This window comes from Osmerus eperlanus, chromosome 1 (assembly GCF_963692335.1).
Source record: "Osmerus eperlanus chromosome 1, fOsmEpe2.1, whole genome shotgun sequence".
In the NCBI taxonomy this organism is placed as follows: Eukaryota; Metazoa; Chordata; class Actinopteri; order Osmeriformes; family Osmeridae; genus Osmerus; species Osmerus eperlanus.
The window spans coordinates 5,568,025-5,581,025 of NC_085018.1; the positions used below are offsets into that span (position 1 = coordinate 5,568,025).

Consider the following 13,001-nt stretch of genomic DNA (forward strand, 5'->3'; position numbering starts at 1 on the left):
AGATGAGCAACACGTTCTACTATGACCACACCTATCCATGGGCCACATACCTTCTCCAGCTAGAGGAATGTAACACGGCCATTCAAAACAGTCTGCGAACACCCCTGCAGAGACACAGTCAGATAAACCCCGCCTCTCTCAGGCTTCACAGAAAAAACACTTTTTCACTTTCCTTGAGGCAGTGTTCGTTTATGCTAATTCACCAACATTCACAAGAAATCTTACTGATTAAACATGTTTCTTAAACATGAAAAACTTCTTCCAGTGAGTGATTTAGGTTGAGCAACATGGACAGAATCTGCACTCTGAAGAAATCTGCTCATGCCCCACCCTACTTCTCTGAACTCGCCCGCCCGCCCCACACACACAACTCACTCATCCTGCTCCCACTGCTGTGGTTTCCTGTCAGATAGCGAGAGAGTGGGACACACATCATCAGTGTTTAATCAATGTCTTCGTAAGAGTTGATAAAACAACATACTGTTTCGAGTATGCTCTCATAGGAGCATACTAGGAGAAGGTGTCTCAGACTACAGAACATGCTTTTAATTTTGAGGATGCAAAGACGTCAAAAGTCAAAAGATGTTTTTGATCGGATTGGCTGACATAAATCAATTCCCACTTATTTACGTTGCCATACAGTGTCAGATATTACCTGTTTTTTATTATTCCTTCTTAAAGAAGGTCTGTCTATATTTGCAGTGACCTCTATAGGTGTGTTCGTGTCAGGAAGTCAATTGGCTAAAGAGAGACCTATTAGTGGACCCACACTAACACCTAACTCCCCAGGTGAACTTGGGTGATTTCCAATGCATTTCAGTCATCTGAGATCTCAAATAGTGTGTTCAAATACATACTAATATGTTTAAGCTTCACAAATATACAGAAGGCTATATTAAAGGTGCTGAATGTGTTTTCGACCACACCCAGTACAGCTCATATCTTTTGATACAGCCCTAGTTAATGATTAGACACCATCTGGATATTGTAATGGAAGTTTCTTCTATCACACGGTCCCTCCTTTGTCACATAGAGTTTAGCACTGCATAACTGAAACTCAAATGTATTTGAACATGGACTTTGTTTGGGGTTTTGACAAGGCAGTCCTGCTAAGCCCATTGTAATGTATTACCAATGAATATATTTTATCCTGACAATCTCCTCTTGGTTCTCACCAGCTGACAAGTTCCAATGAAGCCTCACCTGTCTTACTTACATTTACGACACATCCGATGAAGACATTTTAAAAATATATAATTAAATTGGGGGTGGAAGTAGCATGGTCTTATCAGCCTAGATCAAAGCACACGACTCTCCCATTTATTTGAATGTACAGTTACTGGTAACTTGGCAACAGTTGTGAATCATTTACAGTCGTCTCTCTCACACACTCCCCCTTCAATTCTTATGTTTCTGTCTGTCTTACTTTGTATTTCTAACAGACACACGCGCACACACACACACACACGAGTGGGCTTACACACACACACACACACAATTATTTCAGTTTTAGCCACAACAAATTTTCCTGCACCCAATAAAAAAAGAAAAGAAAGCATCCCCACCATTAGTTAGATATTTTAGGCTAATGATGTCCATCTCGGGAGAGACACAGTAAGAATTTCACTGCCCTAAGTGAAGTTTTACAGATAAGTGCCAGATCACAGACCTGCTTGTCTCAATACGAAAGCCAACCGAAATATAGTTTTCAATTTTGACAATTTAGCTTGTAGTTGTTTATTGTGTGTGCATGTGTGTGTGTAAACATTTTAAGGTAGGCCTATATGACAGTTAGGCAATAGCATGCAGTTATTGAGAAGGGACTCAAGAAAAAGTCCTAGAACATATTGAACCAAACAGGCAAACTTAGGTAATACTACCATAAAGTAAATTGCGAGCATTTACGTTGAGTAGACTATTGAGTATTGTAGACTATTGTAAATTCACAAGAATAGTTATCAAATTTGTCAAAAGAACATGCAAAACTATTCAATTTGCACCAATGTTGAGATGAAGAGCTTCGCATTCCCGATATCAGCCTAGCTGTGAGAAGTATAAGGAAGGCACCGCCTATTCTCTGGCTCATTAGTATTTGAGAAAGTTTCGACACGGTAGAAGAGGCCAAAGTCCGAAATAACCGAGTTGAATAGAAACAGTTAGGCTCACGATACGGAATTTACCTCGGGAAGGGAAACATTACACATTTGTCCAGCTACAATGGTCCGACTTTCAAAATCCAGCGTTATTTTATGGTTACCATTCATGCTAACTGTAAGTACGAATAAGGGTTTTTGTCCGAATCGGGAAAAGTGCAGGTGTTAATTATCGTGTAACGGGACAATGGTGTAATGTCCTTTCTAATGAACGCTATATGGGTGGTGTCACTGATGGATCTAATTATAACGGATTAGTCGGTATGAAAGACTCATAGACTATGTTTGCAGATTTTAATTAGACCTTTGGGTTTGGGTTTATTGACTGCATTCCAATGTCTTGTTGCCTAAAGGCGTACCCCTTACCAATATGGCCAAAAAGCTAAACTAGTCATACAAAGATAGTTGTATGACACAGTTGTTGAATAAAACGTTTTTTCAGTGTTTGAGAAACGCGGTTGAAAACTGTAGGCTACTGGTAGGAACTTTTGTAACAACAAAGTAATCCTCTGACAAACGGTTCAAGGCTAAGCCTATTTCCTTAAAATCATATGGAACTTTGTAATGGCAAAGCAAATGACGGACCTAAAAGATTAATGTATACAGATGGGGTCAGATGGTTAAGCGGTGAGGGAATCTGCTGGTTCGATTCGCCCTTTTCGATTCCCGGCCGTGCAAAATGACGTTGTGTCCTAGGGCAAGGCACTTCACCTTAATTGCCTCGGGGGAATGTCCCTGTACTTACTGTAAGTCGCTCTGGATAAGAGCGTCTGCTAAATGACTAAATGTAAATGTATATAGCTTAATTTAAGGCAGTGCTAGAGTAATTAATGTTATCATGCAATGACAACAACTGCAATACGGCATGGAAAGTACACTATAGTGGTGATAATGTTTGTATCTACAAATATCCCAAACGTTTTTATATACCATTATCCAACTATCCAAGAAACATCCACCAAATCAAGATTTTGTGTAACCTATGTCGTCCTAAGGAGTCTAATGGAGTCTTTTACATGCAGCATGAGTCATCATTCACTGATTCTTTTTTCAAAATAGATAGATTTGTATATACATTTTAAATAAAACACTTTGATGATGATGCATCCCAGCCTGCTGAATGACTAGTTTCTTGATAGTTTTTACAGGTGGTGGCAGATGGTGACAGTCAGAAACTGAGAAGACAAAAGAGAGAGTGGATTATTGCTCCTCGTAAACTATATGAAAATGAGGATTACCGAGGCCTAAAGTTCATTGCTAAGGTATGATTTTAACAATGAAACAGCATCATTGTGGGTGGGTGTGGGATTGTCACTGTTGCAGCTCATATTGTACCCATGTTGACACACTGAATAATAGGCTTATATTTAGTTTGAATACATTTGTACCAACCTTTGGTTGCTTCAGTAGATGGTTGAGCCCGATCCAGTAAAATCCATATAGTAGATCTTCCTTGTCTTCCTAATTCCTCCTTTCATTGATAGTGTTTTGAAGATGAGTGTTTTCTTGCATAAATCTATCAGACCAGTGCAATAGACAAATGTAGACTAATGCGTTCTTTTTTTTTTTTTGACGACGTAGTTAAGGCGGCAAGCGTTTGTTGCTTAGGCGGCTGCCTTAGCTGCAAACTGCTGCAGGAAACCCTGATATGTATCCATATGTTTATTCATTTATTGTTCCTATGACGTATACAAACTTGAATATGATTACTGATAGGCGTCTCTGTTCTAGATTCAATCAGATAAGCAGTATGAGTTACCGGTGTTCTACTCCCTGACGGGTCCTGGGGTAGATCAGGATCCGGTGGGCTTGTTCTCCATCGACCAAAACAATGGCATGGTCCGAATCCACGACAAACTGGACAGAGAGAAGAAGGACTCGTACCATGTAATCCTCACCCACACAACCAGTATCTTCTAAAAACGAACGCATACAAGATCAAATCTGCTTTCTTGTTCCCTTTTCTTTCTCTCACAGAGAACACTCTAAACTCTAAATATTCGAGATAGGCCTGTGTGAAGACGCAAGGTCTCTGTGTATGTGGTGATGAAACTGACACGGGCGTGTTCTGACTTTTGCAGTTCATCGGAATGGCTAAGTACAACAATGGAAAACGTGCTGAGACGGACATTGACCTGCATATTGTTGTCCTGGACAGGAACGACTGCCCACCTGTGTTTTCAATGCAGCAGATTGGAGAAGTGTATGAACACAGCGCAGTAGGTGTGTGGTTCACACTTTATTTCCCCGTGCTCCAGACTCCTCATTAGTGAACGTTTCCTGCCATGTGCTTTTGAACTACGACCCCTGTAGTGGTGCTTATGTCTTTACCCGGTCTATTCCAGGCCAAGTTGTCATGAAAGTGAACGTGACGGATGGCGATGAACCTGGCACTGAGCACACTCAGATTAGCTTCAGCATCGTGGAGCAGTCCTCCTCAGACAGGATGTTCTCCATGAACCACAAGACTGGAGAGATCCTGGTCCTCCAGACCAGTCTGGACAGAGAGGTGAGAGGTCATGATCAGCACTAATCATCACAGTACGCAAACTGGGATTACAATGAGACCGAGGCTATGCAGATCAATCCACATGGGTTAAATGATGATCTTAAGTCATATGAAGCTGAATTTAAATTCCCTCTCAGACACTTGAGTGCTCTACCTAGAGCAGTGTTGATACTTGAATGGAATCCAGTGGGTGAAGGCTTAGTTGATATTTTTTTCATTGTCCAGACACAAGACACATTTACCTTGACGGTGAAGGGTACTGACATGAATGGAGCCGCAGGAGGGCTGTCTGGAACAGGACAAGTGGTGATTAAGTTGCTGGACATCAATGATAACATACCCACGCTGGAGAAAGAAAGAGTAAGGAGCAGCTAACAAACACAAATACTGTCTTCTTTCAGCCCAGACCTACTTATATGAACCCTGAGTGAACCGGTATGTGCTGTGGGTTGGACCTTGTGTGACGTGGTTTGTGTTGCAGTACGAGGGGAGCGTGATGGAAAACACCATCAGCATGGAGGTGCTGAGGATCAAAGCTGTGGATCTGGACTTGATGTACTCTGACAACTGGCTGGCTGTATTCACCATTGTGTCTGGCAATGAAGCAGGCTACTTCCACATCACCACTGATTCCAAGACTAATGAGGGCATTATCACTATCGTTAAGGTACGGTTGGGCTTTAGCGTGTCTAAGTAAATTATACACTGTGCAACAATGTAGTCTAAAACAAGAAATTGCAAGAAATTAAAGTTAAAGTTGGATGGAATAAAGTTACATCAGTCCCGTCAATCACACGTGCAATCAAATCTAGAGCAAGATTTAGCTTAATATTCTTAATGTATTTAACTAAATACCTTCAATTGACCGTTATCTTGCTCTGTGCCTTTTAAAAATGAAGGCTTTGGACTATGAGGAGCTGAAGGTGTTGAACCTGGGGGTGAGTGTCTCCAACAAGGCAGAGTACAACTTTGGCTCTGTCATCAGCACCCACCCCCGACCTAAGATCTACTCCATCAAGATCAACGTGGTCAACCAGCTGGAGGGACCGCGCTTCCAGCCTGCCATCAAGGTGGTGACCATCTCCGAGGACAAGACCACGGTCTCCCTCAACAAGATCATCACCACCTACGCTGCCATTGACAGTGACACCCTGCTCACTGCCACCAACGTGAGGTAAGACGTCAAGCTCACATCCTATGTCATTTACTGCACAGCAGGTACATCTCAAGCAGGCGTCAATATACTGTATGTCACAATGGCGGAAAGTGACTATAGACTGTGTTTGATTACATTAAATATGAACTGTATACTGTAGTGCTGTGTGTGAAAGGACACTAAGATACTGATATATTTTCTGATTTTTCTTTCGGTCAGATATGCCAAACTATATGACATAGACAACTGGCTGATCATCGATGAGAAGACGGCAGATATCAGATTAAACAAATGGCCCGACCGAGAGTCCAAGTTTGTGGTTAACGGAACCTACACAGCCAAGATAGTCTGCATCACAAACGGCAAGTGTGACAGGCCCATGGAGGCCCTCATCGTCATCATTCATCTGCTTTGTCACTTTCACATCTAAACCAAATGAATTCTTGTCGGTTTACAGAAGTACACGCCAAAACGGCCACAGGGACAATTGCCATCCAGGTGAAGGACTTCAACGACCACTGTCCTACCCTGACCAGCACATCTCAGACCATGTGCCAGGGGACCAACATGGTTTACGTCACAGCCGAGGATGGGGACGCCTTCCCCAACGGAGCACCCTTTAACTTCCGGGTGATTCAGGCAGGCAACAAGGAGAAGTGGACCATAGAGCGTCTTAATGGTTGGTCGTAGTCTGCATCAAGTATATATTTGACTAAATGTTTTTGTGAAAATGTAAAATATATAGAATACAAAAACATTAAAAAAATATCTATAATAATAATAATAATAATGATAAAGTAGCTCAATAAAGTAGTCAACATTTTCAACTTTCCAAACTGTCTTGGCTTACTATCTTATGGTCCATCTATTTGTTTTGCCCTCGCGACTTCTCAGACACCACTGCGATCCTGCGAGACCACGCCTCCCTGTGGCCTGGGGACTACAGGGTTGCCCTGGAGATCCCGGACCAACAGGGCAAGGTCTGTGGGGACGTCCAGTGGCTCGACGTGGTGGTGTGCACTTGCGATGCCGCCAACACGGCCTGTTTGGGGCGGTACACGGACAGAAGAACCACGTTTGGAACACTGGGTGTCCTCATGCTACTCCTGGGACTGCTGCTTCTCCTGTGTGAGTCGTGCCTGCGCACTCTCTGCCAGGTTGATAACAGTCACGTCGAGGGCGGAAGGAGAGTCTCTGTCTCATAATGCAGTCTCTTCTAGTGTTATTGATAACGCGCATAAACAATAGCCCTCGTTTGAGCCACGTTTTGCTACTTTATTGTCTTTAAGGTTAGCTTGTGGGTGAAGTGTTTAAAATGTGGACAGTGATATGAAAGTAAATGTGTGCGTGTGTTTCCAGTGCTGCCCCTCTTCTTGTTGTTTTGCCTGTGTGGAGGGGTGGCGGCCCTGGGAGACTTCAAGGCCATCCCGTTCGACACCAAAGAGCACCTGATCTCATACCACACGGAAGGACAGGGAGAGGACAAGGTACAGAGAGCCCTCCGTTCCCATTGGCTCAACACAGTGTCACTTTCACCAACACGCAACACATAGGCTGATACCGCATATCGCCGTGCTCTCATTGGCCCACGCACGCGTTCCCTTCCCAGGAAGTCCCCTTGCTCAGGGTTCCTCTGGAGGTGGACCATGGTTCCATCAATGCCGGGGACGTGAAGAAGTATGGAGATAATCAGAGGCTTGAGCTAGGGGGGGGTGTGGGGAGTGGAGGAGCTGGAGGCGGCTTCACCTCCATGTCCACGACAGACATGTACGGTGAGAGTGATTTCCACCAGCACATGGTCAGCGGGCACGACCATGTGGACGGCAAGGGTATGGGTGTGGGCGGAGCCACCATAGCAGGAGGGGAGCAGTTCTCCTCGTGGTACGATGCAGGGTTATATGGTGGGATCGCCCTGTCTGACAGCTTCCTGGAGGAGTACTACTCAAGTGTGAGTATCAACACTCAGCCTGATGTGTAGAATATAAAATGTGTTATTGTGCTGTTTTTTAGTTTTGACCTGCCAAGGGACTGCAGATGTGAGTTAATTTAAAGTTATAATCTGGTAAAGTGCATCAAATGGTGACATTTTTGTTTTAAACTGTACATGGTCCCATGGTCCACAATAAATATACATATAGGGTGTGGAAGTCATAGTCTCAGAGACATGAATTGTCCCTGACTTAACAAGACAAACTCTAAGTTAAGTAAAACAAACAAAATCAAGCTTGCAGTTAAGACAATCTTTTGTTCGGGCCTATGTATGTGAACAGGAAACATTATCAATCCTAGATTTGCAATACTGTATTGTAGTATTACGGTATGTTACTTTTTTGAAGCCGTTTTATTCATGGGTTGTTTGCTGCTTGCAGAAAGCCAACCATGCAGCACAACATTCACAACAGCAAGACGCCCCGATGACCTACGACTACGAAGGTCAGGGGTCACTGGCGGGCTCGGTGGGCTGCTGCAGCCTCCTGGAGCACGACAACGACCTAGACTTCCTCAACGACCTGGGCTACAAGTTCAGGTCCCTGGCCGAGATCTGCCGAGGGTCCAGCCTGGAGGCGGAACAGTCTGTGGGGGTGTCCGTTTGCCCCCCCAGACCCACCCCTTCCTCAGGCGCCCACATTGAGACCTCCCTGGACACGTCTGCCAACCTCAACACCCTCACCAGCTCCGGACTGGACTCCTCCTCCTCCTCCACGCTCATCAAGGAGATGGTGCTCAGAGAGCAGGGGTCCGCCAGCCTCCCCAGGGTCCACGGCCAGGAGAGCATGCTGGTCCCCAGCCAGACCCTCCTCATCCAACAGCCCACCATGTACTACACCTCCGCCCCGGCCCTGTACGTGGTCGAGCCCCAGCCTCAGGTGCTTCTGGTGGATGCGAGGGGAGCAGGGGTCGGGGGCCAGGTGGGGGTGGGACAGGGACTGGTGCAGGTAGCAGGGCCGTACGGCTCCCAGCAGGGCATGGTGCTGGTGGAGAGGCAGGTGGGGGGGAGTGGAGGGGCTCAAGTGCTCACCAGCACAGGCCAGGCTGTGATAGGAGGAGGCCGTGTTGTGGCCGGGGGAAGCCACACCCTGTCAGGGGGGAGTCAGGTCTCACACAGGGTGGGGCAGACCGTGGTAAGGCCAGGGCATTTTGCCACGGGTTCAGGCATGTCACAGGGCAGCGTGAGTAGATCCAAACATGTCCATGTGGTTGAGAGCAGCTCAGCAGTGGCTGAGGGCGGGGCCAGTTCTGCCGGCCTCACCTCGGGCGTGGCCCTGGGGGGTTCTGCTGAAGAGCACAGCCTGGAGGTCAGAGTTCCCCATGTTGAGATGAGGGCTCAGACTGGCTCCTCACTGGGCTCCAGCTCCCAGGCTGGATTTGTGGGGTCAGACGAGGACTCTGCTCTCATGGCTGCTGCAGGCTCCCTGGGCAGCCACACAGTGCTGGTTCAACACAAGGAAGTGTTAGTCACAGAGCGGAATGTGGAAACCACCTCCACTGCCTAAACCACCCGCCTGTATTGGCTGTATTGTCAATGATCAGGAAGATAAAGTAAAAGAGGAGCAGAGAGAGAGAGAGAGAGAGAGAGAGAGAGAGAGAGAGAGAGAGAGAGAGAGAGAGAGATGCACACACTAAAGCATAAATGTGTAATATGTAAAACAATTGTCTACTGTTCAACACTACTGTTGAGGTGATGTTGTTGTACTGCACAAAAATGGCATGGTTAGTTAGTCAGTGTGTGTGGTACCTTTGGTGCCCAGATAAAACTCCTGTCCTGAATGTTTTTTGAAAACTAAAGTTGAAAGGAATTACTTACCCGAGCTCTCTTGCTTCACCCAGCTTGTGTTTACCCCTTTCATAGATATAGATTTGAATTAGAACCTTATCCATGGGAAAGCGACACTATTTCAGTTTGCACTAATCACCAAACATGAAAAATATATAAAAATGTGTTAGGGTGTTATTGGGTTTACGCACTAATAAAGCAAAGTCATAAGATTAATGTTGTTCAACTGTGACACATTTTCATGTAACTGATGTCATTAATGCCAACTTAAAATGATTTAAATGGTAGCCCATTTTGTACATGGAATGGAATTCAACTGGAGCTAAACTGTCAAAAACCGAGCAATAGTTTTTGTAAATATATGTCTATGATCTATTTTGTAAAGTCAATGATTTATGCTTTTTTAACAATGAAAAAATATAATTGGGGAATACATTTGTATACATATTTACTTTGGATGAGTAAAAGTAAGATTATGTGGGGAATCTATTTAGGATGGGCTACTGCTATGCACTGATATACATGAATATTGTTAACATTGCTACAATTGTTTAGCAAATGCTCACTTTCAAGATTTTATGTCTAATGTATTTTCGATGTATGTACTTTTTTTTAAATCCAAAAGCAAGGCGTGTGCTCACTTTGTGTGTTCTGATGGGCGTGGCCTCAAATTGGATCACATTAGCAAGCCTATAATAGGTCCAAATAAATTTGCAATGTATCATCTTTGAGAAAATGTCTCCTTGTGTGCTATAATGAGATTAACGGCGTTAGACAAGAGAGGCATTTACTCAAAATGTGTTCCTACCAGTGTAAGTGCGCATCTTTTACTGTCACTTGCAATCAGGAATAGAAATGGACAGCAAATATACCATTACTAGGAAAAAACTTCAACACTTGTAGTTTGGAAATACATAATCATTGTTAGAAAATTTAAAAAAAGAGGCTGTTTGGTTACAAATATAGTACAAGTACTTTTCCTCAAAAAACTCAGTCGACATTACTGCAACATAACATGAAAACCACTAGCAAACAAAGCATTGCTAGGAATATACCTCAACACTTGTCATTTGGAAATACATAATCATTATCACAATGTAATAAAGAGGCTGTCTGATTACAAATATAGTACTAGTACTTTTCCTCAAAAACTTACAGTCGATATGACTGAAACATAACATAGAAAATCTCAAAAAAGAGGCTGTCTGGTTACAAATATATGGTAGTACTTTTCCTCAAAAACTTAGTCAACATGACTTCAACATAACATGAAAACCACTAGCAAATAAAGCATTGCTAGGAAAATACTTCAACACTTGTAATTTGGAAATACATAGTTATTACAAAGTAAAAAAAAAGAGGCTGTCTAGTTACAAACAAAATCATAAACATACATGTACTAGCTAGTACTATCACTTTTCCTTAAACAGCTTACAGTCAACATGACAACCACTACCAAATGAAGCATCTCTCGGAAAAATACTTCAATGCCTGTAGCTTGGAAATACATACTTCAACAACTTTGCGAGCCCAAAAAGAAAATTCATTTTTGAAAGACGCACTGTTAACCACGGAGTTGACACTGACACGACAGCAGAAGACTCAAGGTAAATGTCTTTTTTACTTTACTTGAGTTCGCAAATATAAAAAAGTAAATACCCTGGGATTTATATTTGACGAGAGGCTCGTTGTCTATAGGTTGTGACTGTCATGCTGGTGTGCTGAATGGGAACCGTTATGTGAATGTACAGTAGCTAGAGCTAACATCAGAGCCATAATGAGGCTCTGGCTAACATTTACTAGCTTGCACTGACAACCTTCAGTTGGTAGCTAACGTCGTTAGCTAATGTAAGCTACTTGCCAATAGCTAGCTAGCTAGCTATTGGCAAGCTAAGGTAGCTAAGGTAGCTAACGTTTTCACATCAAAGAGTTCAAATTTATCTTCCCTTCCGAAAAAAATGCATGGAATTTTCTAAAATTATGTCTTGATTTTCAAAAAAATAATAAACGTACCGTCCAAAATAAGAACATACCGGTCGTTTATTTGGGTTAAAAGAGTACTTACTTATTACTTATTTAGCCATTATGTTTGACTCAGTTTCTCATCAGTTTGTTGAATGTGTTGAACGTTTCATTCCAAAATACAGAATTTTTGTTTAAATGCTAGGTCTCATCATTGTGCCAAACAAAGAATGTTTCATTAAGACATATTTTACAAAGTGCTTTATTCTTGCATGCCCATGTGCATTTTTGCATTATGTAGGATTTTCTTTTACGATTTTATGGAAATCTTCCAGTGCATATAATAAAATGATTATATGTATATAAAATGTTACCCAATCACTGCAGTTGTTTTATGTTGTCAGTGCCGCTGCTAGCCATTTTGGTGCCCTAAGCATAATTCCTTTATGATGCCCCCCCTAAAAAAACCGAGCCAGTTTAACTTTTTATCACCAAACATATAACTCAATACCAATAGCCTAACACAACAGCAGCATCACAATGTAACACCTATTCAGAGGTGGTGGTTCTCTGCTGTGTATCTGTCCCTAAACAGCTGGTTGAGGGTGGTTGATCAGGGCTTGGCAGGGACGGACTGGACAGCCGCCCGGGGCGGCATTTTTTCATGTCACGTGGGGGGCGCACAAGCATAAAATAAATAAATAAAAATCTCTGCGCCGCGAAGCGGTTTTCTCTTTTCTATCATTTCACTGTGTGGGGAATTGGCAAATTGGCACCCCTTCAGGCAGCTGCAGGCACCCCTGCTTGCTGAGAAGGTGCCGTGTGTTATGTATTATGTTCCTCGCTGACATTCGTAGTACAACCCCCGCATTGCATCAGGGGAAATGTATGTATACTGTGTTGTATGCAAGCGAGTGAAGTAAAGAGACAATGAATCCAACTCTGACTCTACCTGGTCTTATTACGATTACCACGACAGAACAACTGGCGACGAGGATGGCGAATGCATGCGTGTTTGTGGGGCTAGGAAGACGTGTTTAGCGCTTGGAAAACTGGAATCGACCGGGATACTAACTTTTCGTGGATACCGTTGCTGGCAAGCTACCGAACCGAGTCTACAAGAGGAGCGGTAAAGGAAGGAATTGTGAGTGCAGCGACTGCGGGGATACGTGACTGTAAAAGAGACCAGTGCATTCTGCTTAAACCTGTATTGGAGAAAGTGAAAGTTTGAAGACATGGCGGGGATAAACGGGAGCATTGGTGCTTTTGATGAACTGGTTGAACCATGGGCCGCGTACACTGAACGTTTTGGATACTTTGTAGCTGCAAATAGCATTGGCGAGGAGAAGACAGTACCCACGTTTCTTAGCGTGATGGGAGCTAAGACGTTTAATCTGTTGCGCTCTTTGATACAGCCGGATAAACCCGGTGTCAAGACGTATGATG

The 13,001-nt window shown here is 43.5% G+C and overlaps 1 protein-coding gene across 1 annotated transcript; it reads left to right on the top strand.

The window, feature by feature from the left end:
• Window positions 1-2,070: 2,070 nt before the first annotated feature.
• Window positions 2,071-10,319, top strand: LOC134016220 (desmoglein-2-like protein). The gene is made up of 14 exons (XM_062455645.1): window positions 2,071-2,271; window positions 3,293-3,415; window positions 3,885-4,040; window positions 4,235-4,376; window positions 4,499-4,662; window positions 4,888-5,022; window positions 5,144-5,329; window positions 5,562-5,836; window positions 6,038-6,180; window positions 6,276-6,497; window positions 6,713-6,946; window positions 7,178-7,305; window positions 7,428-7,766; window positions 8,188-10,319. Exons 1-14 carry the CDS (start codon window positions 2,218-2,220, stop codon window positions 9,310-9,312), a joined length of 3,426 nt encoding a protein of 1,141 aa, XP_062311629.1. The 5' UTR covers window positions 2,071-2,217; the 3' UTR covers window positions 9,313-10,319.
• The last annotated feature ends 2,682 nt before the right edge of the window (window positions 10,320-13,001 follow it).

Coding starts and splice junctions, on each gene's coding strand:
- LOC134016220 (XM_062455645.1), top strand. CDS start 2,218: ATGGTCCGACTTTCAAAATCCAGCGTTATTTTATGGTTACCATTCATG. Junction 3,416..3,884: donor GCCTAAAGTTCATTGCTAAG/GTATGATTTTAA, acceptor TCTCTGTTCTAG/ATTCAATCAGATAAGCAGTA. Junction 6,947..7,177: donor GGGACTGCTGCTTCTCCTGT/GTGAGTCGTGCC, acceptor GTGTGTTTCCAG/TGCTGCCCCTCTTCTTGTTG.